Here is a 27,070-nt window from a genome sequence, read left to right as displayed (position 1 = left end):
ATGCATATGTTCCTTTTAGTCTGTTTCTCACGTTTTTGTGGTTAGAAATCATGTGTTTTCCTTGGCCCGAGATGAGAGCCCTGGAACAATGGTCTAATGCACTTTACAAAGCTGTCTCTAATTGGTGGTGCCCTAGTGACCCATCTCCCTGTGTGGAGCTTTGTTTGGTTGATTTCTGAGACAGGGTCTCACTGCGTAGCCCTGGCTAGCCTCGAACTCACTTGGCTCTCTCTCTCTCCAGTGCTGGCATTAAAGAGTGCTCACCACCGTGCCCCAGCCTTTTCCAGAGCTTTAAGTCAATCTCCTAGAGCTCTGGATTTTCACCCTCTTCCAAACCTGAGGCCTCTGGGAGGCGGTGCATCTTGATCACTAGCTATTCCCACAGATTCTGTTCGGTCTTGACCCCAGCAGGCCAATTCATCAAGGAAACAAATAGTGTAAATAGTGTCACTTTAAGCAATTTCTAACCTTGCCTCCAGGAACCCATGTGTACCCTCTAAATGGATTCTTCATCCACCTGGTAACCAGAAAACTAATCAAACCACGCACACCTCCTTGAGTGCAGTTGGATTTGACTGTGATGATTTCTGAGGATGCAGCTTCTCAGAGGTGTTTCTCCCACAGTGGTGCCTGGGGCTGGGCTGCTGGGCCTACCCAAGCACCCAAAGTGGAAGCTGCGGCTCTCATCCGTGCCTTTCTACCCAGTCTCCCATCCTAGCCTCTTGGGCATGATGACGAAAGATGTCACGAGGAAGGAGTTCCAGGGTTGAACACTGATTGTGTCTTCAGCTCTCAAGAGGGAGAAGGAAGGTGTTGGCTGTCATTTTAGTTTATGGTTTGTGTTTGTATGCTGGGGAGTTTACATGTGTATAACCCTTGTGGTTCCTGTTTGTACAAGATATAATTACTGAAAATTACATGGACATATTTTAACTCTTAGCCTTTCTCATCCTGGCAAGCTTTGAGGAGCTTTTGGGGACTCCTCCTTGGACACCTCCCTCACCTGAGTAGGTGTGGCACACACACACACACACACACACACACACACACCCAGGTTCTGCTCTTGAATAGACATCACTGCCCTCTCTGGCACCCGTTTCAGGGACTTCCCTGAGACTGCGCTGTTCTCCTTTGGGGTCCAGTGACTGAGGCATGCTCATGGAAGGTTAGGGAGAGTAGTGCTCACTGATAGGGTGGGACTGACCTTAGGAAGAGGGTGGGTCCACTCAGTATTTGCAGTCTGCCTTGGGACTTGTCTACAGCGCTGACTTAGGAGACTAGTCAGTGCAGCTGAGAATGGTGTCCCTGGAGGTGGAGAGGAAGAAGGCCACGTCTTCCCCGAGCACACAGCCATACTGTTGGACCATAGGACATGTATCCTTAGCAAATTCAGGGGGTACTTATTAGCAGTTTGAATAAGTGAGGAACATAAGATTTTCAGTAGTGTTTCTTCTGTCATATAAAAGGAATGTTCTAGAACCATAAAATCTGGAACTTATGACTCAAGAGTACCAGTGTAGAAGTTTAGCTGGGCCAACATCATACATGTACACCCTCAGCTCACTGGAGGGTAAAGCAAGCTTTGGAGAGACTTTTTCACCCTGGCATTCCCTTTGAGTTGAGGAAATCCTGTGGAGGCCACCACACAGAGACTTTGTAGACTTTGTCCTGTGGTAGTTAAACTGAAAATGTTTTTATTCCTTTCAGGTTTACAGGAACAGATGGACCCAGTGGTTTTGGCTTTGAATTGACATTTCGTCTGAAGAGAGAAACCGGGGAGTCTGCCCCACCAACATGGCCAGCGGAGCTGATGCAGGGCCTGGCTCGATATGTCTTCCAGTCAGGTAATAGCCCAGAGGCTGGCTGGTCTGCTGGTCCTGTGCCCATCTGCCTGATGGGCTTTGGGAACTTGCAGGTGTATTCTGGTGTCTACAGAGTCCTTTCATGGGTGGGAAACTGTGTGGACCTTAGCAGAGACTCGGCCAGTGTCCCAATAACCTAAAGCTTTGTTGCCGTCTGTCATAACTAGCCTGTTCCCTGTTCCCAGTGGCCTGGCTGTCTCTGTGTCTATTTCCAGCCCTCAAGCTCATAGGCTAATCTTGGCTCAGCCTGGGAGAATAATAGGGACTGGAACTTGTTCCTTTCCCTCACAGGGTGGAGGGGATGCTAAAATCAGAACTGAGTTAGATTATTCAAATGCCCTCCAAGAGGTTGGTTGTCCTTTGCTCCTCGTGCCCACTGGGGACTGCTGCAATGGATCTTGGGTAAGGCCTTTGTGCTGGAAGTGATGCTCTTACTTTCTCAGCTCATTCTGCCAGCCTCCTCCAGCCTGTGAAGGCGTCATAGCTCCCGAATAGTGCAGAGAGTTCAGAGTATTTGTGTGACCTAGATTTTTCTGTCTTTGATTTGGTATGGCCTCTCCCCTTCACTCTTCCTCTCCATCCTTTCCTTAGTATACATAATGGCCTTGACCAGCCTGAACCCCACCTCTCAGCCTCCAGATGCTAGGATTACTGGGTCACACCAGAGAGAGAGGGGGGAGAGGGAAGGAGAGAAAGAGAGAGAGAGAGAGAGAGAGAGAGAGAGAGAGAGAGAGAGAGAGAGAGAGGACATAGGGATTGAATCTGGGGTCTTGTACATAAAGGCAAGAGCTCTGAAACTGACCTGTATCTAGCATACTCTATTCTTTACTTTGAGACAGGGTCTCATTAAGTTGTCCAGGCTGACCTTGAACTCACTCTTTAGTCCGATTTCAGGCCTGTGCCACCAGGTCTAACTTTGAAAATAGATTTTTCTTTGTTGTAGAATTTGATCTGCTGTGGGGATGAGGGCTCTCATGATGAAGTGTACGCCACTTCTTGTTAATATATTCATTTTTGTACCTGCTTAGGTAGATAGAGATAAGGGAAATGTAAAATGCATGTTACAAAATACTAATAATGTCTAATGTGAAGTAATTTTGACATTATAATGCAAATCATTATTTTATTTTGCCTTTTCTGGGGGGAAGAACCACAGAGTCTTATATATAGCCCAAGCTGGCCTTGAACTCTCAATCCTCCTAAACTGGTTAAAACGGATGTCAGGGGACTGGGGACATGGCTCCATAGGTAAAGGTGCTTGCTGCCACCCGGCCACCTGAGTTTGATCCCTGGGACCCGTATGGTAGGGGAGAGCTGGCTCTCAGGTTGTCCTCTGACCTCCATATGTATGCTAGGGCATGCGCCCACACACATGTACACACAAATAAATGTAATTAAAAAAAATTGTGAGCCGGGCAGCTGTGGCACATGCCTTTAATTCTGGCACTTGGGAGGCAGAGGCAGGCGGATCTCTGTGAGTTTGGGGCCAGCCTGGGCTACAGATCCAGGACAGGCACCAAAACTACACAGAGAAACCCTGTCTCAAAAAAAACAAAACAAAACAAAAAAACAACAAAAAAAATTGTTAAGGAGCCAGTGAGATGGCTCGGGGGCAAGGTGCTTACTGCCAAGCCTGAATTTGATCCCTGGAACCCAGATGCTGAAGAGAACCACTCCTTCAATTGTTCTCTGGCCTCCACATGTATGCCATGGCGTGCCATTTTCATCCTCAGTAAATAATGTGTTAAAAAAAAAAAAGTTTTTAGGAGACAGGAACTCAAAGAATCACTCTACAGATTACTTATTTGTTGATAAGAGGAAGAAGAGGGACCAGAGAGATGGCTCAGTGGTTAAGAGCACTGGCTGTTCTTACAGAGGACCTGAGTCCAGTGCCCAGCACACACAGGGTGCCTGACAACCTCCTGTAACTCAAAGTTCCAGGGGATCCAACTCCCTTTTCTGGCCTCCATGGGCTTTGAGAACTCATGGGTGTACAGACATATATGCAGGCAAAATACTCATGCACATAAAACAAAAACAAACAAACAAAAATACATTTGAGAGAGAGAGACAGAGGGACTATCCTGACAAAGGAAGATCGGAATGGATGTCTCCTTTGGAAGGATCAAGTTCGGCCACACTGATCGCCAAGTGTTACTTTGTATCTCTCTGCACATGGTGTACACGGACAAGCCAAGTGGGAGAAGGGAGCTGAGGAACACTTTTCCAAACAGGTTGAACCCAGATCCAAGTAAGTTGCAGCCAAATGTGGCCACACTGTAGGACATTCTACAGTACACTTTCCTAGGTTCCTGTACCCAGCTAGGACTGTCCCCAGTTTAAGGAAACTTGGTGGTTTACATGCAGTGTTTGATCCTTGATTGAACCCTGGGAGAGAAAGGTCGTTTGTAGGACAGCTGGGAAAGTGAATGTGACTGTGTGTTGGATATCAGCACTGCACCACAGTGAAGTTCCTTGTGGGGTTGTGGGGTTGTGTAAGATAATGGCAAAGGCTGAAATGTCTATGGATAAAATACTAAATGATTCAGCAAAAAAGTAAGACATGTGGGAGAAAGCAAGTGTGAGATGTTGTTGTGGTCAGGATGGAGGGTGTCTGGATATTCATTTCACCCCTCACTTCCCTGTCGGAAATGTTCACACTGAAAGTCCGTGCCTCTTCCCTAAGTGTGTGTTGACCGCTGTGTGCCCTCCAGTCCCTTCTGCACCAGTGGCCCCCACAGCTTCCCCAGTGCCTCTGCTGTCAGTCATGCCTGCAGACCCCACCAGGCACTTCAGAACAACAGGGTGACTCCGCTTTTAACGTGTAATACGCGGCTTTCTGGTTTCCGGACTGTCTATGACAGCAGCGTACTTTTTAAGTAACGGGTAAATCAGGCAGTGGTAAATCACACCTGTCGTCCTGGCACCGAGGAGGAGACAGAGGCAGAGAGGCCCTGAGCTGAAGGCCAGCGTGGGCTGTAGAGTGAAATTCTGCCTCACAACAAAACAAAACAGAACCAACCAATTAAATGGTTAAACAAGTCTACTTTAAGTGCTGTTTTGGAACTTGGCAGAGAATAATAGTGAGTTACTGAAACACAGGAAAGTGAGGAGAAGCCAGTGGTCCCTGATTTTAGGCCTGAATGGTGGCGAGGACAAGAGCTGAGACATTAGTGTACCTGTGTGCCTCTAACACACAAAGGGTAGCACCCGGTTTTGGCTTTTTTATTTTATTTTATTTTATTTTATTTTATTTTGTGTTTAGAGACAAAATCTCTCTATGTAACCCAGGCTGAGTACTCGACATTCTCCTGCCTTAGTTTCTTGAGTGCTAGGCCACTATATCAGTTTAAGTACTTTTTTTTTTTCTTTTTCATACTGGGGATGGAGCACAGGGCCATGTCAGCCTTACAGTTGCAGAAGACAACATCGAGAAGGTTAGTAACACGTTTAAGATTACGGCTCTCATAGGTGTGAAGGCAGGATCTGAGCCCAGGCAATGAATGAAGTATGCTTTACCCGCTAGTGTGCTGACAGGAGCTCTGCGGACATCCGGTCTACCTGATGTCGCAGGCTGTACAATGAGAAATTTGAAACTCCTCTATGTGGATGAATGCTGCTCGTTCACGTGGCCACTCTGCTCTGGGATAGCTCGTCAGGGTCAGGCAGCACTGATGCTCAGCAGGGTGACAGTCTGCAGCTCTTGAAAAACAGAGCAGGGTAAAAAAAGCATTTATAAAATCTCCCAAACCTCTTAAATATGTATCTTTTATTTTTAAAGCCTTGATGTGTGCAGCTGCATGTGTGTGGGTGCACATGTGTGTGGGTGCACATGCGTGTGGGTGCACATGTGTGTGGGTGCACATGCGTGTGGGTGCACATGTGTGTGGGTGCACATGCGTGTGGGTGCACATGTGTGTGGGTGCACATGCGTGTGGAGGTTAGAGAACGACTTTGGCTGTTGCTCCTCAGGAGCCATCTGCCGTGTATATTTGATGACGTATTTTTATTTTATGTGTACCTATCTGTGAGTGTCTGCATTATGTATGTGTGCCACATGTGTGCCTGGTGCCTTCAGAAGCCAGAAGAAGGCATCATAATTCCTAGAACTAGAGTGGCAGGCTGGTGTAAGCCACCATGTCGGTGCTAGAAACCAAATCTGAGTCCTGTGTAAGAACAGCAAGTACTCATCACTGAGGAGTCATTTCTGCAGCCCCCAGGTTATTTTTTGAGTCAGCGTCTCATTGGCTTGTGGCTCACAGAGACTGCCGGGCCAGCAAGCCCAAGCTCTGCCTGTCTCCTCCCTCAAGTGATGGGACCACAGGTGTGTGCCACCACATCCAGCCTTTTCTTCTAACATTTTGTTCATGAAAAATCTATGTACAAAGTGCATGTGTAACTGTACAGCGTGATGAGTCTCCACAAACTGAACAGACCCTCATAGCCAACACCCAAAGAGGAATCAGCTGGTCCTCCGGAGTCTGCGCATGCACCTGTTGGTCTCACTTGACTCCCGGCACCTTCTCTCTCTCCTTCCTGCCGCTGCTGCATGGTTCTTATTTGATCTTATAGGCCTGTGATCTTAGGATGGTGTGGAACCAGGCAGGGGTGGCGCACACCTTTAATCCCAGCACCTGGGAGGGAGAGGCAGGTGGATCTCTGTGAGTTCAAGGCCAGCCTGGTCTACAGAGTGAGCTCCAGGACAGCCAGGGCTACACAGAGAAACCCTGTCTCAAAAAACCAAAAAGAAAAAAAAGACTGCATGGATCAGCAAGCTGGTTTGCCAGGTTGTGGTGTGTTTGGTTATGTCTTACTTGTGCCTCTGCCAGATGCCTGCCTAACAGACAGTGGACATTTAGTGCATTATCTTGCCCTAATGCAGAAAATCAGCAGTAGCGATACAAATACAATTGCTTGATTTGTATATCACATTAAAAACCAAACTTGGATCAGATGTTGTGCTGAGATTTTTTTTTAATTTTTTAATTTTTTTTTTAAGATTTATTTATTTATTATGTATACAGCATGTGTGACTGCACCAGAAGAGGGCACCAGATCTCATTACAGATGGTTGTGAGCCACCATGTGGTTGCTGGGAATTGAACTCAGGACCTCTGGAAGAGCAGTCAGTGCTCTTAACCTCTGAGCTATCTCTCCAGCCCTGAAATTTTTTTTTTATTTTTATTTTTTTTAAAGACAAGGCCTCACCATGTAGCCCTGGCTGTCCTGGAACTCACTCTGTAGACCAGGCTAGCCTCAAACTCACAGAGATCTGCCTGCCTCTGCCTCCCAGATGCTGGGATCAAAGATGTATGCTATCACACCTGGCTGTTCCTTGATTTTTATGTAGTTGATTTGGGTACTTGCCTTGGAATTCCATAGAGACCGATCTCCCCTGAAGCTGGGAAAGGCTAAAATCATCCTTGAGGTGCCTCTGAGTCTTGATTCCACAGACCCATGTGAACCTATACTCACACCCGATATACAACAGATTTTGTGTAGTTGATTTGGGACTTGCCTTGGGAGCCCTGTTCTAAATGCACTAGAGTCAGTATGGTGTAGTGGGGCCGTGTAGAGTTAATCGTGATGCAGACTCTGTAGTGTGATTAACTACTCTTCAGACTGGATTTTAGGCTGCTCAAGCTCTCAGTGGAGCGTGCTCAGCTGCTGATAGAATTGTGGTTTGTAGCTATCACTAATCCCTGGGTGATACACTCTATCAGGGTCACACATGATCATATTATACAGAACATGTGTGTTCTTTGCTTGATACATCCACAGATACACCTGCATTTGTAAATGGCATCAGAATTCTGTCTGATGGCCTTGCCTCTCTATTCCGTCCACTCTAAACCCATTAACTTCATACAGAGCGCTCCACCCTCTGCCCCACCCAGCTGCATGTGAGGGCATGCCGAGCAGTCCAGTCAAATGAGTGTTGAGACCTGCTTTTCCGGATCCAAATGCCAGGCAGTTTTAGCACCAGGCCAGAGTCAAGCAAAGGGAAGAGGGGTGGACTCTGGTGGGTGTAGAGTGGGGGGCAGTAAGTGTCCACACCAGGCCATCACACCACAGTAGGCAGCCTCTGAAGTTTGCTCTGGAGTAACTCAGCTCTGGCCAGCCCATTGGAAGGTTTGCTGAGAGGTCGGAAGCTAAGCCCGAGAGAAAGGGCAGCAGAAATGTGACTAGCTAGGGAAGGAGCTTCTGTAGATGGCAAAGCCTTCCTGACTCTATTTGGCTCCGGTAACAGGGACATGCAGGGTTTCAGGCGTGACTTGGTCTGTGTGCTCAGTATCTGCTGGGCCATGGTGCTGTGTGTCAGTCTTGTCTTACAGAATGGCATTCATCAGCCAGGAGTGATAGCGTACTAGTCTACTTCCAAGTTCTTGATCTGCAGAGCAGTAGGTGGACGATTTTTTTTCTCCCAACACTTCTGTGTTAGTCCTGGGAAGGGATGCAGCTCAGTTCTGCCCGGGTCATTTGACCACCATTGTTGGTGGCAGTGGTCCAAGTATAGCACCAGAGTACACATAGGGTCCCCTTTGCCCTTCTAACCACGGAGAGTGGCGAGGGGATCCCTTAAGCCAGAGGGTAACTACTGGCGGAAGAAGTAGGTGTGGCTCTGGCTGGCAAAATCAGTTGTTCCTGGGGCAGTAGAGACAGCTCTCACTCAGCTCAGTGGTCGTGGTGTGCACTGGGAAGTCAGTCATTAGAAGAGGTAGAGTTGGAGCGGACTCCTCCTGTTCTGTCTCCTTGCATCTTATGGGATGACCTGACAAGTGACTAGAGTGCCTGATGAGGACACCTTGTACAGAATCACCGGAAGAGGAACTGATCCCGCTGGGGTTGGCTTTCGTTCGCACTCTGGGTGAGGACCTCTTCTCTGGCTCGTGCTCTGCCCTCCCAGGACTTGGTTGCCTTTTTAAACCGGCTCTCTCCTATTCTGGGGATGGTTGCCCCTCAGGTCTACAAACAGTATGATCAATGTTTCTTTTCCTTTTCAAGACAGGTCTGTAGTGTAGCCGCATGGAGGGGCTGGAACCTTCTGTGCCGTCTAGCAAGAGAGCAAGCTGTTAGAAAGCAGGGCCCGCCGCACGTCAGTCTCCTGCTCCTTCCCCTTGTATCTGTCAGTTTCTGTTCCTGTGACAGAGACTTGACAGAGTCACCTGGAGAGAGGAGTGGTCTCCCAGAGGAAGGAAGATGGAGCAGGAACATGGGACACCTTGTTCTCGAGAAACAGCTGTAGGCTAGAACCAGAGGCCACCTAACCCTAAAGGCCTGTTCCTAGCCTCCTCTTGCCACCAGCTGGGGACTGATCACACGCAGATGCCAAGGGGAGCATTCACTTTCAGGTAGCATCAAAGATGCTGTGACACAGCCAGGAGCCCCTCACTGGAACCAGAACGCCATGCTGTTCGGGACTGCAGCCATCACCATCGGGAGCCTAGTAAACCTCCGTGCCTTCTAGGTTATCTAGCCTCGGGTATCTTGCTATAACAACACAAAGAGACTAAGGCAGGCAGCAGGGAACAGGCACCAGATGGCCAGAACAGTATCTACCACTCTTCCCTGCCTGGGGCCAAAGAAACCTTGCCTACTGGTCAGGGCCTGGGACAGTACAGAAGTATCTTCAAGAAAGAGAGACTGTTCCAGTCACAGGACAGGGCAGCTGTCATTTCGCCTGCTCCTGCAGATTTTGAGTCCTCTGGCAGAGTCCTCTGGAATGTCCTGGAAGGTTTTTATGGTGCACACATCAGTACTCAGGAGTAGACATTTGAATGTCTGTCTTCCCTGTTTTGCAGCTAGGTTCTCTTCCTTCCCATTCACTTTTAACTGTTTGATCAGCTTGTTCTTTCTTCTCAGCTGGCCAGTGACAGCTCTTCTTGCCCTGCCCTCTGGGTTTCATTAGGAGGAAGCCCCCACCCCCACCCCATCCAGTTCTGCAGGACCTGATTCCTGAGCTGTGCTTTAGATTCCATGGGAGAGGGCGTCTGCTCGCAATTCAGTCACTGGTGGGTCTTAACCAAAACTTGCAGGCCGGTTTCACTTGAGTTCTTAGGAAAAGCACAGTCCCTTCCCTTGTGATTGACACAGCCTGCTGCTGTTGGATGGCGACCTCATGGCAGTTGAGACTCAAACAGGGAGATGGTGGTGGTTCCAGCAGGGACCTTTTCCTGAGCTGCCAGATCAGGGAAAGGGACCCATTGAACTGTCTGTGGTACCGGTAGACTGGCACCACACGGTTGGTTTTTAAACCTTTCTTCACTGTATTTATAAGTGAAATTACAGCAGCCAGGGCGCGGCGGAAGGCACATACCTGTAATCCTAGCACTTGGGAGGTGGAGGCAGAAGAATCAGGAGTTTGAGATCATCCTTGGCTATATAGTGAGTTCAAAGCCAGACTGGGCTACATGAGACCCTATCTAAAAAACAAAAACAAACATAAATAAAATAAAGAGTTGTTTGCTGGGCAGTGGTAGTGCACACCTTTAATCCCAGCACTGGGAGGCAAAGGTAGGTGGATCTCTTGAGTTCAAGGACAGCCAGATCTACACAGAGATACTTTGTCTTGGAAAAAAAAAAGATAAAAATAAATAGTTGTTGATTTTTTTTTTTTTTTTTTTTTTTTTTTTTTGGTTTTTCGAGACAGGGTTTCTCTGTGTAGCTTTGCGCCTTTCCTGGAACTCACTTGGTAGCCCAGGCTGGCCTCGAACTCACAGAGATCCGCCTGGCTCTGCCTCCCGAGTGCTGGGATTAAAGGCGTGCGCCACCACTGCCCGGCTAGTTGTTGATTTTAAAACCAAACAGATATGACCTTCAGAATTCTCTGAGGCTCAGCAGCCCCGTGCATGTGCCTCCAAGAATGTATAATGAGCCCTGCTTCACATGCTGTGGCTTCTTGAGCCTCCAAGGTTCCAGAGGAGGGAGGAACAGGTGGAAATGAGCAGTTTTTCCTCCTTTGGGTTACTTTACTTGTGTGCCTGCTGTGTGCTGGGGCCTCTAAAGATGCTGGGGAAGCCGAGGTGAGAGAAACAGGATCCCATCCCAAGGTGGAGACAGTGCCGGGAAGATGGAGTGGATGAGAACTGATTCTGTAGATGGAGAGGAGGACCAAAGAGCTCCAGAAACGTCGAAGCGGCGGTGGCGTGTTCCAGATCACAGGGTCGGCGAAGGACAGACTGGAGGCAAGAGGGAAGAGAAAGACGTTTTTGGCAGAGGGAAACAACAACATGTGTGAGCCCTGGAGGAGGGAAAGAGCCTTCCTCAGCCAGCTGGGAGGGGAGGAAAGGCACAGGCGGCATGGCTGGAGGTGCGGCCTGCATGGGAAAGTGCTGGGCCCTGAGGCAAGTCAGGCCTGAGTCTGGATCTGATTCTGGGCAGTGGAAAGCTACAAACGCCTTTTAAGGAGAGAGGGGGCAAAGGAGGAGCTTGGAGACTGAAAACCTTGTTCCTTTTAATAAGATGTGCTTGGATTTGAGGTACACACATTTTGACTTATTTTTAAACATTTTATTTTCTGTGTATGAGTATTTTGCTAGGTTAGTAAGTGCATTTCATGCATGCTGAGTACCCTAGAGGCCAGAAGAAGGTGTCAGATCCTCTGGACTGGAGTTACAGATGGTTATGAGCTGCCATGTGAGTGCTGGAAACAACCCAGGTCCTATGGAAGAGCAGCCGGTGCTCTTAACCACTGAGCCATCTCTCCAGCCCCGTCCCTGCGTTCGAGAGTGGTTCTCCCCAGGTGATGAGGCTGTTCAAGGTTAAAGCCGAGCCATCACCTGCGGATTGCTTGCTCTGTCATCCTTACCCTTGGGAACCTTAGCTCAGGGAAATGCTTCCCCCAAACTCTAACCACTGAGACTCTCAGCCTCCTCTCTCTCTAGGTCTTGTGTGGTTCTCACCATACCTGTGTTCAGCAGCACACCCCAAGGTTGGTATTCCAGCTCCCTCCCAAGGGCATCAGGCTCTGCTTCCACACTCCCCACAGGTGAACTCGGAGTCCAGTCCAGGGAGACGTGGCCCTGCCGCAGTCCCCAGCCTCCTTGCTTGCGTCTCCCTAACGTTCCATATGTTGTGTGCTGTTGCTGTCTGGGCTGCAAGTGAGTTCTGCAAGGAGATGCTCTTGCTGAGGAGAGCTGGAGCCCTCTGCTTCCTGACTTGGATAAGCTGCCCTCGTTGCCCCAGTCAGCTAACCAAAGCCAAATGTGGCTGCCATCTTATATTAGCGTCATTCTTCTTCCTCCTAGTCTTTTGGATTTTCCTGACATTTTCTTTCCCTTTGGCTGATTTATCCTCTTTTCTGGTTGCTATGGATCTGTAAAATATTTCCCCTTTCATCTGTTAGTAATACTGACCAAGTGCAAGTCAAAACACTTTTTCTGCATTTCCCAGGATTTTAGATTAATAGCTGAAAGATTGCATTCCTACCCACAGAAGGAAAACAGGTCAGTCCTCAGAAACGAGTGTGTGCTCCAAAGTCTAAGTGCTTTAGCCTGAACTAATAAATCCAAGCGTTTTTAGGGAAGACAGAGCGAGGTTGGCGAGTACAGCCCGCAGACCGAGCTCTGCTGGCCACCTGCTGTGAAGGAGACCGGCCTGCAGTACCCTGTCCACTGCCCCGCCAGACAGACAGCTGCTTGCGCCGTGACAGCAGAGTTCAAAGGTTGAGGGTGGCACATCCAGTGGCAGAGCACTTGTTTCACTAGTGTGAGGGCCTGGGTTCAATCCTCAGGCTCCAGAAAAGCAAACAAACAAAAAACATTGCATGGCCTGTGAAATCCACACATACTTAGTATCTGGCCACTCTCTGAAAAGCCTGACTTTTCAAAAACTTGGAAAATGTCTTTCGCCTCTGATAATACCCAAGTGCAGAGGTGTCTGCCTGGAGGCTGAGGTTGGTGAGGCTCTGAGAATGGAATTGCTTTAGCTGCCTTCTGTGTCCCAGCCACCAGCGCCACGACCAAGGGATCAGTGTAGCCGAGTCCTTCCCTGAGGAGGGAGGGAATGCGTCTCCTGCTGAGCTGCTGTGGGCACTGGGGCAAATTCCTTGGCTTCCCAGGCCTGTGTCCTTCTTGCAGACCTGGAGGACCTCTCGGAGCTTTAGGACAAAGAAGCTGTTTAACAGGCGTTAAACTGGGGTGGTTCACCCTTAGGCTGGGTCTCTCATCGCTGGTCTCCTGTGGTTGGCTTTGATGATCATGACCAGAGGTTTAGTGAAGACTGTGGAACAATGTCGCAGCGCCCCAAGTGGCAGGCTTCGTGGGTTCAAATCCCAGTTCAACCAGGTGAAATGCACAGACCCTTAGGTCAAAACTGTATTTCCCCACGATATGATTACTTCGCCTGAGAAACACAGTTTTAGATATGGGCAACCCTGGCACTGCCTGGGAGAGCACACACACAAAAACAAATAATAGTGTTTGTGGAGATTTGTTTGGGTTGTTGCTTATTTGGTTTTTTTGAGACAGGGTCTCTTACAACCCAGGCTGGCATCAAGCTCATTGTGTAGTCAGAGATGATTTTGAGCTCTTGATCCCCCTGCCTCCACCTCCTGAATGCTAGGATTACAGCTGCGTGTTACCACACACACAGCTTGGAAGCACTCTTAAAAGAAAAAGAAGCCAGGTGTTGGTGGCGCACGCCTTTAATCCCAGTACTTGGGAGGCAGAGGCAGGCGGATCTCAGTGGGTTCGAGGCCAGCCTGGTTTACAAAGTGAGTTCCAGGACAGCCAGGACTGTTACACAGAGAAATTCTGTCTCAAAAAATTTAAAAAAAAAAAAAAGGAAAGAAAGAAAGAAAAGAAAGCACAGTATGGTATACCGGTGGGTTCCAATTCTAACAGTGTGTCCTCTTGGACATGTGGATGAAAGAGGGTAGTCCTGGAGGCACGGTGTGATGGGAGGGTTAGGGGTCTTTTCTACTTCCTTTCTTGTAATTGCCATGTTGAAATGTTCTACCGAGGTGTGTTTTGTTATTAGAAAAACAAATAACATGAAAACAAACAAGGACAGCTGCTAGCCTGGTCCCTTTCTTCCAGCTCTCTAGGAGGAAATGACAGGTTAAGCCAGTCACAGCCCTGCCTGGGATCCCTGGAGTGGAACCCACAGCCAGTCAAGCCTGCCTTCTTGCCTTAGGGGCCAGACTCAGGGGCGGGTATGAGCCTGCCCTCCAGAGTTCTGATGAGGTTCTGGTAGTATTTCTGACTTATCACAGAGCCCTTTCCAGGAAGCTTGAACCAGAAAGGAAGAAAAGAAGGTGCTTTGGTGCCCTCCGGAGAGAGGGTGGCATACATGCTGTCCCAGCTGCTCAGGCAGCCGAGGGAGTAGGATCACTTGAGCCCAGGAGTCCAAAGCCGACCTGGGTAACACTGAGACCAGGTGGGCTCCACGACAGCTACCGGGGTCCTTTTCTGTCTGGTGACAGTAGCCCCATGGACAGCACATTCCTGGGGTGCTGCTCTCTTCTGAGCACTGGGCCTACCTACCTCTAAGCACACTTCGTGTGGATTTGCTGCCTTAGGAGAAGAGGATGCTGTCAGCTTTCACTGAGCAGTGTGATTACCTGAACTCTAAAGCCTTGGTCCTTTCCCGCAGATCACACACTTGTTAATGTCTGTCTTAGCTGGAGCACTTTAACTTCCCAAATATAACCTGATTGTTGTTTTTTTTCTATTGCTAAAATATCCAGGTGATACTGGAAACTTGAAAAAAGCAAACCATAGAAAAATGGGTAGAATAGAGTCATAGTTTTGCCTTTTAAAAAAAAAAAAATATGGGCTGGGCGGGGGCAGAGGCAGGCACATCTCTGTAAGTTTGAGGCCAGCCTGGTCTACAAAGTGAGTTCCAGGAGAGTCAGGGCTACACAGAGAAACTCTGTCTTGATACCACCCTCCCCCAGCCCCTCCTAAAAAAAGAAAGTATGATATCAAGGCCTGAACTTCATCCCAGCCCAGGAAAAAAAAAAAAGAAATGGGAATTGGATTACTCATCCTCATAGGAAGTGCAGCTGGCAAGATGAGAAAGGTGGGAACGCCAAACTCAGTTAGATGCCCAGGACCCACAGGAGAGGACCGGCCTCCGCAAGTCGTCCTCTGACGGCCACGGCTCGCTTGTGCGCTCGTGCGCTCTCTCTCGCGCTCTCTCTCTCTCTCTCTCTCTCTCTCTCTCTCTCTCTCTCTCTCTCTCTCTCTCTCACACACACACACACACACACACAAATCAATCACTAAGTGTTTAAAAAAAACAGTGGACCCAGATGAGAAGTGGGACCAGGAGGAAATGTCACGTTGCTCCACCTCTGTGCTTGAATCTTCTGATAAGCCTGTGTAACTGTGGAGTACCTAAACTGAAAATGAAAAAGAAATGTCATCTAGCCCTCGCTCGGCCCCTGGAGCAGTCGCTCTATTTGGTTGCCATCCTCTGAGCACGCCTTTGTACAGAAGCTAATTGGACAGTTTTACTAAGTACTGTATGCGGACATGCTTTCTACACCCAGTGTCCTCTCGGAAATCTTTGGTGGTTTTTATTTTTAGACAGAGGATCACTGTGTAACTGAGTCTGGCCTGAAAGTCTCTATGGAGCCCAGGCTGGCCTCAAACTCACAGCAATCCCTCTTCCTCAGCCGCCCAAGTGCTGGGGTTACAGCTGTGTACCACGATGTCCAGCCTGAGGTGTTTGGAGCTGAGTAAATACAGCCCAGTAGCAATGTTTGTGACAGCCAGTGTGTAGTGTTCCCTTGTGTGGAAGTAGCCTGGCAGACCCCTCTCTTGATGAGCTTTCAGCTTACACACACATACACACTCGCCCTGTGCGCGCATCCCAGTTTAAATACTGTGCAAGGAACATGTGTGTACGACTTGCAGCTGTGTCCCGTCGTCGTTGTCGTCGTCGTCCCGTCCCGTCCGTCCCCCCGTCCCCCCCGTCCCCCCCCCCCCCCCGTTCCCCCATCGTCCCCCCCCCCCACCGCTGCCGAGGACAAGTTCCTCCAGCGGGTTGCCAGGTGATGTAGTCTGCCTGCACGTTTTGCGGTTTGGTGCCGACCCAGCCGTCCTTTAAGAAGAACGCGCTGGTCTTGGTGTTGCTGTCCGGGACTGCTGCTGCATTCCCACCTGCCAGGAGTCCATGTACCAAGGAGATGCTCTGTCACCTTTAAAATCCGTAGAGGTATAGCAGTCTGCCAAGTCTTCGGACTTCAAAGCTGGCTCCATCCCAATATTAAGAAAGTTCTCTGAGGCTGGAGACTTAAAGGCTAAACAGACTGGATCTCAGCAGCTGTGCTTCCTGCCTCCAGCCTCAGTCCTGACAAGGAGTCTGGCCAACGTACCAGACTATTATCACCAGTGATCTTACTGCCTCCTCCTACAGTCAGATTACACAGAATTGCTTAGCCTTCCCTCTTTCCTTCATCTGAGAGTGGAGGGAATCAGGAAGTCCCAGGAACAGCGGTACAGACAGCTAGGATCTGGACTTTACCCAGTCACCTTTGTATGCCATCTTGGACCCAACAGCTCCTCCTGGGCTCCACCTTCTGCAGAGCATGTTGTAAATAGAGTGGACCCTCCCGGGCTCCACCTTCTACAGAGCATGTTGGTAAGTAGAGTGGACCCTCCCGGGCTCCACTGTCTACAGAGCATGTTGGTCACTTAGAGCGGACCCAGACAAGGGCTGCTGTCAGGCTGACACAGCTTCTCTGAGCTGTGCAGTGTGTGAAGAATGGTGGAGAGGCAAGGAAACTGGAGGCAGCCCACTTCAAGGAAGGGCCGGCCGAGTGGGGGGCTCTGACCCACAGCAGGTGCTTACAAATAAGTGCGGTCTTGCTATGTGACAAAGAGTTTGCCTTTTCCTTTGTACCCTTCCCCCACTCTCCCCCATTAGTGGAATTTAACTAGGAAAAAGGTTAGCTACTTGTCAGGGCCTGGAAACATTTCCTGACGTGAGTAGGCCTTAGGAGGCAATAAATAGATTCACCGTCTCAGAAACTACTCTGGTAAAGTCTGGGCACTGTCCTGTGAGTTCAGCAAGCTGTGGATGGACTTGCCTGGTTGGGGTACTTAGATGGCTGACCCAGAGGCCATTTGATTTTCTGGATTTTTATTTACCTTACTTTCTTTTGACAGGGTCTCTGTGCAGCCAAGGCTGATCTGAAGCTCTCTATGTAACCCAGGATGTACCTGAACTCATGATCTCCCTGTTTCAGCCTCCTGAGTGCTAGAGTTACAGATGTGTGACATCCAGCACAGCCCAGCATTTTTTTTCTATTCTTAACCTTTTTTTAGATTTTATTTTTAATTATGGGGCAGGGGGAAAGTGCACATGAGTGCATGTACCCTCAGAGGCCAGAGGCATCATTGAATCCTCCTACAGCTGGAGTTATAGGCAGATGTGAACCTCCAGATGTGGGTGCTGGGAATTGAACCCAGGTACTCTGAAAGAGTAGCCAGTGCTTTTAACCACTGAGTCATCTCTCCAGCCCTAGAGCTTGTATTTTCAGTGGACAGGCAAAACATCTAGTGGATGAAATCACTAGGAATAGCCATGGGCTGTGGCTAGGGCAATCTGTGGGTTCTTTCAGCTGCAGTAGCAGCTCGGCTGTGAAGGACTTGGCCTTTTAGACACAAAAGCCCATTGACCGTGCATACAGAAAATCTGCACGGTTGGTTTGATTGTCTTGTTCTTATTTCTTTTTCTTTTTTCTTTCTTTCTTTTGCTGTTGTTTTTGTTTTGTTTTGTTTTCTCTGTGTAACAGTCCTGTCTATCTTGGAACTCGCTCTGTAGACCAGGCTGGCCTTGAACTCACTGAGATTCACCTGCCTCTGCCTCCCGAATGTTGAGACTAAAGGCGTGCGCCGCCGCCGCCGCCGCCGCCGCCGCCGCCGCCGCCGCCAGGCACATCCTGTTTCTTAAAGAATGGCTCTGCCTTGGACCTTCTCTGGTAGTTTGTTTGGAAGTAAGGCTGCTGTGTGTGCACGTGTGTAGAAAGGCGGGGTGCAGGTTTGTACAACTGAAGCTTCAAAGCTCCAGTGTCGCATCCTTTCCTCTCCCTGCGGGAGAAGGTCAAGTGTTAAAAAGGAGAATTAATTACCCAGAACAGACTTTGATTCTGCTCCTGTGTGATGTGTGCACATCATCACAGTCTGTTGCTGTCTTGGTTTCTGATGTGAGCCTTGCTGCACGGCAGAGCTCTGGGCTGTAGCTTGGGGATGGGCTTTGGGGGTGGGGTCAGGCAGAGACGGTTGAAAACTCCTGTTGAAGTGCTCACTCACAGCTGTATTTGACCCCCCTGAGGGAAAGGTAGACTGATTTTCCCCAGCAAGAAGAGATTCTGTTGTCTCTTGATGGGTTAGTGCTGCAGGTGGAGGAGGGGTCTTAGGACACTGGACGGCATGTAGTACCCTCAGGATTAGTGCTGCCTCTGCCCTTCCCCAGGTGAGCATTGCATGGGTGTGTGAAGGGCTGCAGAGACGGTCTGTGGCCTCCTAGAGCTTGGCGGGTGCTTTATTTCTGGCAGAAGACTAGGTATGTGCATTCCACTTCTCACCCAGCATGGCTTGGAGTAGGGAAACCGTCCCAGCCTGAGATGTCAAAATTGGGATGGGCTTATGGAGAGATGCAGTGGGGGCAGTTAGGGGACCCAATCAGGATCCAGTCAGGCAGAGCCCAAAGGATTGGCTTTGAACTTTATTCTCTGCACTGCCTCGTCCAGGCCTGGTTAATTCCGCAACCTCTGGGGAGTCAGGATGCTTGTCCCAACCTGTGTGTCTGCCCCTAAGTGGACTGCAGCTCATGTGGGGAGCTCTCTTCCAGTTTCAAAGGAGATCTTCTCTGGATCCAGCTCCATTGAGCTGTCCCCAACAACCACAGCAGCAGCTTGGGCCACGGAAGGATGGAGCTGAAGTTTGCAGATTCTCTTCATGTGCTTTGGTGTCATTCTGGCTCTTCCTAGATGGAGAGCGTCCCAATTGGCCTGTCTGCACTCAGCAGTCTGGAGCATGTCCCACGTATCCTAGAACCCCCCTCACTGAGTCCTCCGAGAATACACTCGGGCATTGATTGCCACTGATCTGTGAACACCAAAGCAAAGCTTGCCTGGTGCATCCAAGGCCCTGGGTTTGCTTCCCAGCACAGCATTGTAGGAGCAAACAAGATAAAATGTTGAGACCCTTTCTTTTTTTTGTTTTTTTTTGTTTTTTTTTGTTTTTTTTGTTTTTTGTTTTTTTGTTTTTGTTTTTGTTTTTTTGTTTTTTTTGTTTTTGTTTTTTCGAGACAGGGTTTCTCTGTGTAGCTTTGCGCCTTTCCTGGAACTCACTCTGTAGCCCAGGCTGGCCTCGAACTCACAGAGATCCGCCTGCCTCTTGCCTCTCGAGTGCTGGGATTAAAGGCGTGCACCACCACCGCCTGGCTGCCACCACCGCCCGGCTGAGACCCTTTCTTGAGAGACTATGGTTGCTGTGCCATGAGAAGCTTGACCTCAAAATCGTCAGGCTTAAGTCTTCAGTCTGTCTTGAGCCCCTTCCCATTTTCTTCTTGTAAAGCTCCTGCAGACTTCATGCCTGGCACACTTCAGCTGCTTTCTTTCCTTCGTGTGTGTGTGTGTGTGTGTGTGTGTGTGTGTGTGTGTGTGTGTGTGTATGTAGTTAGTTGGACTTTCTTGTTGGACTTCCTTTGGACCACCAGCCCCCAAATAATGATATGGAGACTTATTAATTATGAAAGCTTGAACTTAGCTTAGGCCAAGCTCTTGACTAGCTCTTTAATTTAACACATTTCTATTAATCTGTGTTTTGCCACATAGCTCTTTACCTCTTCTCCATTCTGTACATCTGACTCCCTCCTTGTCTTGCTGGTGAAATCCAAGCACCTAGATTCATCCCCTGAGTTCCCCTCTCTGCCCAGAAGTCCCGCCTAACCTCTCCTGCCTAGCTATTGGCCAATCAACTTTTTATTAAACCAATCACAGTGACACATCTTTACACAGTGTAAATGAATATCCTGCACAGTGTGTGTATGGTGTGAGTGTGTGTGTGATGTGTGTGTGTGTGTGTGTGTGTGTGTGTGTGTGTGAGTGTATATGTGTATGGGGGGTGTGAGTGCAAAGCACACATGGAGGTCAAATAACAACTCGGGGAGAATTGCTTTTTTTCTCTACCATGTAGGTTCCTCAGGTTTGTTGGCCCTCTACAATTTTCTTGCTCTGATACTGTTCCTGGAAAGCTCATGATCATCCTAGGGTCCTCAGAACAGTACTTGGAGAAAGGAACATTTGCTCTGGCCACACAAACCCCAGAAGGAACACTATCTTCCTGTCTGCACTGTGAGCACCTTACTTCTGAAGGGGGGGGGGGGCACACTGTACTTTTTCCATGTAGACCAGTGGAACTGTACTTTTACATAGAATACAAGCAGCCCACCCATCATGCTCCAGGGTTGGGATGAATTAGGAACTCTTGGAGAATGTATTCATTTTTTTTCAGTGTTTCAAAGGCAGGGCTAGTTATTTTTCAAACAATACCCTTTCCTGTAACCCATTACCCTAGATTTTGTTAATGTATTATATCCGGGCCAGTCAGGACCACTGTGACTGAAGCTGAACTCGAGCGAGGTAGGGATGGGATGAGGGTCAGTTTGAGGTGCCCGTGAGTTTCCACACCCGTTCAGGACTAGGCTTGTAAACGTGTGCGCGCACACACACACACACACACTCACACACAGAGTTTTAAGAGGTTTCACCGTGAGGAGTTGTTACTGAAGGATGTGCTGTGTGGAGTCATGGCTCCTTTCAAGCAGAGGCAGCCCTGACTGTAGCTTTCTGTAGCCTCTGTGCTACCCTGCGTGCACAGCGTTCAGGGAGGACTGAGCTCTGGTGGCTGATGGTGGTCTTTCACGTATCCTGAGGGCTCACAGGAAGGAAGAGATGGAAAACCACTCCCCAGCCCCCACTAGGAATGGCCTTTTACAGACCCCCAGGGATTTCCAGTTTCTCTTGGTGAGGAGATTTAGGGAACCAGAGAGGGAATGATCCCCTCTAACCCCTGGCTGGACAGCTGGGCCTCTGACCAAGGCTTTATTAGCATTTGAAAACCCCTCTAAAGGGCCAGAGCTTCCTGGGGCAGGCTCTGAGGCCTAGTGCTGAGACCTGTGGGGCCTTCCACAGAATAGGGCCAAGCGTCCAGGGCATAAAGACCAGGCTGGACTCAAGAATGAGCCCTTTGTGGCTTTGTCCATGGCTTGAAAACTGTGACCAAGGCTCTTTCATTGTTAAGAAAGGCCGTTTCTTGCCACTGTGGACCCTGCCTTTCCCTGGAAGGTTCTGTGAGTGTGTCACGCTCTACACATTCATTGCAGAGTTAGGCTTTCTGCTCTGCTCCTCTTCATTCAGTCGTACCTTCTGCAGTCTGGACCACACACGTGCTCAGGGTGAAGTGTGTTGACCCAAAGCTGCAACTCGGCCTGGGACTCCTTTTGCCTCAGGGTCGCTTCATTACTTCCTAAGTTAAGCCTGAGCAGAGTGCTATTTGATCATTCTTATTTAAACAGTCTGGGTTTGCAGCCATTTATTTTTAAATCAGTCTCAATAATAGTTAATAAAATGTCATAGCTCTAAACCTTTCCAGCCTTTTCCCTGTGTCCAGTCTCAATCCTTGCCTGCTTTGTGTGGTTCAGACTAGACATCTGAGCAGTAAGACCAGCCTGCAAGGTCTGGCCATCTGCTTGATAAATCAGGGGCAATGGTGCCATCTACTGGGCTCTTGCTTTTCCTACAGGCTCAGTGACGGCCCTGTTTTCTGGCTAGTACACATAGATGGGGGAGTCCTGTGGTGTTCCAGCACTGAAATAATGGCACATTGCAGTCCTACATCAAATACAGGGCAGGAAACAAGCTTAAACGCTGTGACTGGGCAGTTCGCCTGCGGTTACAACTGGTAAGGGCCAGAGGCCTCCAAACTCCAGCATTCACTACCGTGCCAGGGTCTGCCCTTAGAGGCAGCAGATTTTAGTCTGTGACTGACTGGACAGGCCATCCAGTAACAGAAATATAAATAGTGAAGATGTTCTTCTCTTCCAAGTTCTTTAAGTCCTGTTGATTTTGTCTGGGTTTAGTGTGACTTTAATCCATACACAGCATTGTGACCATGTTTATGTCTGTTCTTCAATAACCTGGCAACAGTGTCAGCCAGACAGGATAAGTTTTTTTCACGGTGTTGTCGTGAAACTGTCAGATCTTACTGAGTGTAAGCAGCAATCTGATCTTCACCTTATTTTCTCCATGTAGTGGGATGATAAAAGCGTTTTTTATTTGTCTTAATAAACTTGTTGGGATGAGACTGTTTGGTGGCGGAGTATGTACCTAATGTGTGAGTCCTGAGTTCCATCCCAGCACTGAAGAAAAGGTAGGTTGGAGTAAAATTAGGTTTGTTTAGGGGCTGGAGAGCTGGCTCAGCTGTTAGAAGGACTTACTGCTCTTGCCGAAGGACCCGGGTTTGGTTTCCAGCATCAATATGACACTCAAAACCATCTCTGACTCCAGTTCTAGGGTATCCAGCATCTTCTTCTGGTCCCTAGGCACTTCGTGCACACGGTGCATGTACATGCATGCAGGCAAACATGTCAGATAAAAACAAACAAAAAATGTTTTTAAAGTTGATGTGGGTAAAAAGTATGTTAGCAAGTGTTGCCGGGTGGTGGTGATGAGGCACACCTTTAATCCCAGCCCTTGGGTAGTAGAGCCAGGTGGATCTCTGTGAGTTCGAGGCCAGCCTGGTCTACAGAGCGAGATCCAGGACAGGCACCAAAGCTACACAGAGAAACCCTGTCTCGAAAAACAAAAAAACAAACAAACAAACAAACAAAAAACCCATGGTCTTCTGTGACTAGCTTTTTGTACCTAGTGTAATTTTTAAAACTGTATTCATTGATGTGTGCGTGTGCACTCAAGCAAGTGTGTGAGAGTGTGTGTTCGTGAATGTATGCACGTGCCACCGTACACATGGAAACTGGAGGGCCACTGCAGGAATCAGCTCTTTCCTTCTACCCTGGGGATCAAACCCAGGTCCGCAAGCTTCCCAATCTGGGTGCCGGGAACTGAGTCTGGGTCCTTGAAAGAATAGCAAGTGCTCTTTCCCGCTGAACCATCTCTCTAGCCCTTCCTTGTTGTTTGAGACAGGGTCTCTCCAAGAACCTGGAGCTCAGCTCAGCTCAGCTTGGCTGGCAGCGAACACTAGAACACTAGCGTGCCTCGTCTCCATCTCCCCAGTGCTGGGATTACAGGCACTGGCTGCCACACCCAGCTCTCCCCGGGGCCTGAGCCACTGAACCCAAGTCTTCATGCTTCTATAGCAGGCGCTTTGAGCCTTCTCCCCAGCCCTGATCTGTCACATTCTTTTAACCATTTTCGCCGGTATATGAAGCAGTGGCATCTCCTCGTGGCTTTGGCTTTGATTTCCTCTTTAAATATATGAAACCTCCTCTTACGTGCTAATTGGCTGTTTGTGTTTCTTCTTTGAAAAAACATTTATTCAGATCCTTTGCCCAATTTTAATTGAATTATTTGTCTCTTATTGAGTTGTAAGAGCTCTTTACATATTGTGGATACAATAATGACTTTATATTTTATGAGCACTTATCAAGTTTTTGGCTTGATAGTATTTTTCCATTCTTTGGATTGTCTTTTCTTCTTTAATTTTTTTTTATTTTTGTTTTATGTGCATTGATGTTTTGCCTGCATGTATGTCTGTGTGAGAGTGTCAGAAGCCCTGGAACTGGAGTTACAGACGGGTGTGAGCTGCCATGTGGGTGCTGGGAATTGAACCTGGGTCCTCCAGAAGAGCAGCAAGTGCTCTTAACAGCTGAGCCATCTCTCCAGCCCTTGGATTGTCTTTTTTTTAAATTGTGTTTAAATATGAATAACATGAAGTTTTCTATCTTAAAACACTTGAGTAGTGTTAAGCCTGTTCACGGTTCTGTACAGCCATTGCCACCATTCATCCTGAGTACTTTTCTCATCTCCCCAAATTGAACTTTATATCATTAAACCAATTCCTCAATTGCTATTCTACTCAGTCTCTGTGAACTTGACTACTCGGGGCAGGTTCCTCATATGAGTGGAATCATGAGTCAGTTTTCCTTTTTTGACTGATTTCACTTAATATAATGTCTTCGAAGTTCATCCATGTTGTAGCATAGGTTAGAATATCTATCTTTTTACAGCCAAATAATATTTCATTTTATGCAAATTACCCATTTGGTTAGTTCATTAGTTTATTGATGGGCATCTGGATGGCTTCCACGTTTTTGCTGTTGTGAATAACGCTGCTGTGAGCATTGGCACACGATCTGTTCAGGCCCCTGCCTGTTCTTTGGAGTTTGTACCCCAAATTGGAATTGCTGGATCATATGGTAATTTTGTGTCTTAGCTTTTGAAGACCTGCCATACTGTTTCCATAGCAGCTGTACTGTTTGACTTTGCCATCAGCGGGGTACAAGGGCTCTAATTTTTCCACATCAGTCCCCAATCCTTGTCATTTTCTGGATTTGTTTTGTTATTGTTTATAATTGCCGTTCTAATGGGTGTGAAGTGGGCGTGGTTTTGATTTGCATTTCTTTTTTCTTTCTTGATGGTAATGTCTACAGCACAAAGCAGTTTTAATTTTGATGAAGTTCAATCTGTCTATCCATTGTTGCTTGTTCTTTTAGTATTACATCCAGGAAACTGTCGCCTAATCGGACACTTTGTTTTAACTAGCACGCTTAGGTCTGTGATCCATTTTGAGTCCGTTTTTTGTTTATGGTATAAGGAAGAGATCCAATCTGAGTCTTTGAATTTGGATGGCGGTTGTTCAGCAGCGTTTGCTGGAGAGACTGTCCCTCCTTGAGTTGTCCTGGCACCCTTGTCACAGTTAATGGCCCAAGTGTGCAGTTTTACTCCTGTCCTCCCGCTTGGTTGGGTTGATCTCTCCTTCTGCAGGACCAGCCTCCTCCCTTGGCTGTGTAGCCTTAGAGCAAGCTTAGCATGGGGGGCCGGGCTGAGCTCCAGCTCGCTGGTGGAGGGAGCACTGGATGGTGGAAGGCTGGAGACGGATTCTGCACACTGCGAAGACAGACAAACAATAAAATCGGGGAGATTAAGTCCTTCGGCTTTGTTCTTCTTTCCTTTTCCTTGTTTATTGTTTGTTTATTTATTTTCAGTTCCAGGAGTTGAGCTCAGAACCTTGTTCGTACTTGGAAACTACTCTCTCTCTCTCTCTCTCTCTCTCTCTCTCTCTCTCTCTCTTATGTATATGAGCAGTTTGCTTGCATGCATGTCTGTGTATGTGCCACATGCATACCTGGTGCCCTCTGAGATTAGAAGAGGGCTTTGGATCCCCTGGAACTAGAGTTACCGATGGCTGTGAGCTACCTACCATGTAAGTGCTGGGAACCAAACCCCGGTCCTCTACAAGAGCAACAAGTGCTCACCCTGCTGAGTCATCTCCAGCACCCCAGTGCTCACCCTGCTGAGTCATCTCCAGCACCCAAGTGTTCTCCTGGAGATACATCCTAGTCCTTGTTTTTTTTTTTTCTATTAAAATTAGCATAATTGACTTATTTATTTTATTTTTCTAGATGGGGGTCTCACTAGAGACTGCACTGGCTGTAGAAGATTTGGGGAGTACTGCTCTCCTAACAGTACTGGCCATAGATGATTTGGGGAGTACTGCTCTCCTAACAGTACTGGCCGTAGAAGATTTGGGGAGTACTGCTCTCCTAACAGTATTGTCCTCTGAGTGGATGGCTTTGCATTTGTGTGGGGTTTCTGTGACTTCTTTCAAATTTTCAGCATACACATTTCTAATTCTCTTGTTAAATAGATTCCAAGTAGTATATTTTTGTGGGTGCTATTGTAAAGAAATTGGTTTTATTATTTTCATTTTGTTTGTTCATTTTTAGTAGTTAGAAATAAAAATGATTTGTGTACATTGCTTACATACCCTGCAGCCTTTATAAATGTGTGGTAGTTCTAGTAGTTTTTTAGTGCATTCTAAATACTCCATGTACAAGCCCCTGTCATCAGTGAACAGAGGCAGGTTACCGCTTCCTTTCCAGTTGGATGTGTTTTATTGCTTTGTGTGTCCAAGCTTCCTGTGGGGACCCTCTACTGCAATGATGAGTACAAGTGGTAAGAGTGGACATCTGTCTTGCTCTTGACCAAAGATGGAAATGAGTCACTACTCATTTACCATCGAGTTCAGTGTCCGCCGGTTTTCAGATGTCTTTGTCAGAGTGGGAACCTTCTCGTTTCTTCCTGGTTACAAGTGTGTGTTTTGTTTAACTATGAAAAGGTGTTGGATTTTGTGACTTTTTCCATGTCTCAGAGACAACAGTGTTGTGTTATCCTTTTGTTTCTTAATCTTTATTCCTATAGACTGGAACTGCAGCCCATGCTTTCGTTAAATGCACTGTGTGAACCTGATTCTTCTCTTCTTTCGGTTTTTATTATTGTCTATATAATATGATGTCTGTGTGTGTGAGTGTGAGCGTGCATGTGCCATGGCACATACCTGGAGGGCAGAGGACAGCTTTCAGGCTCCGGTCTCTCTCTACTGTGGGTTCCAGAGATTGGACTCAGGTAGTCATGCTCACCACACAAGCCTTTTCTGCACTGAGCCATTTCACCCCTGAATTTCTGATTTCTTTTACTTCTACTTCCCTTGTGCTGGGATCACAGATATCCAACACCACACCTGGGTGACGCTGAGGATCAAACCCAGGGCTTCATACGTGCAAGGCAAACACTATCAACCGAGCTCCAGCCTCAGTCCTGTTATATTGATTCTTAAATCAAGCTAGGATTTCTGGGATGAATCCCACTCGGTCTTTGTATATAACCTCTTTTCTATGTTGCTGGATTCAGCTTGCTAATACTTGGTTGGGATTTTTTTTTTCCTATATATATAAGTGATAGTGGTCTGGGGTTTCCTTTTTGCATTTTGCTTAAATTCTCTTGTCTGATTTTGGTATCAGGATAGTAGTGGCATCATCTAATGAATTGAGAAGTGTTTCTTTTTCATTTTTGGATAGGCTTGTGAAAAAATCATCATAAATTCTCTAAGTGTCTGGTGTCAGTGGGGTCTAGATTGTAGGGGGGTGTCTGGTGAGGGTTTGTAATTATTAGTTTAGTCTCTCATGCTGTTTCTTACTTTCAGACACGGCAGTGAAGGGAGAGAAGGGTTCAG

At 47.9% G+C, this 27,070-nt stretch overlaps 1 protein-coding gene across 2 annotated transcripts in view; it reads left to right on the top strand.

Moving 5' to 3' along the window:
* Sufu (SUFU negative regulator of hedgehog signaling) overlaps positions 1-27,070 on the top strand; it is a 68,293-nt gene that overhangs the window by 25,608 nt on the left and 15,615 nt on the right. For both annotated transcript variants that reach the window (XM_059257023.1, XM_059257017.1), the window contains exons 3-4: positions 1,708-1,844; positions 5,258-5,299. In XM_059257023.1, coding sequence (XP_059113006.1) covers positions 1,708-1,844; positions 5,258-5,299 — 179 coding nt within the window. The remainder of the gene's footprint in view (positions 1-1,707; positions 1,845-5,257; positions 5,300-27,070) is intronic.

Source organism: Peromyscus eremicus, chromosome 1 (genome assembly GCF_949786415.1).
Source record: "Peromyscus eremicus chromosome 1, PerEre_H2_v1, whole genome shotgun sequence".
NCBI classification, from domain to species: domain Eukaryota; kingdom Metazoa; phylum Chordata; class Mammalia; order Rodentia; family Cricetidae; genus Peromyscus; species Peromyscus eremicus.
The sequence above is the reverse complement of the archived record's forward strand: the minus strand, read 5'-3'. Positions and strand labels throughout refer to the sequence as shown.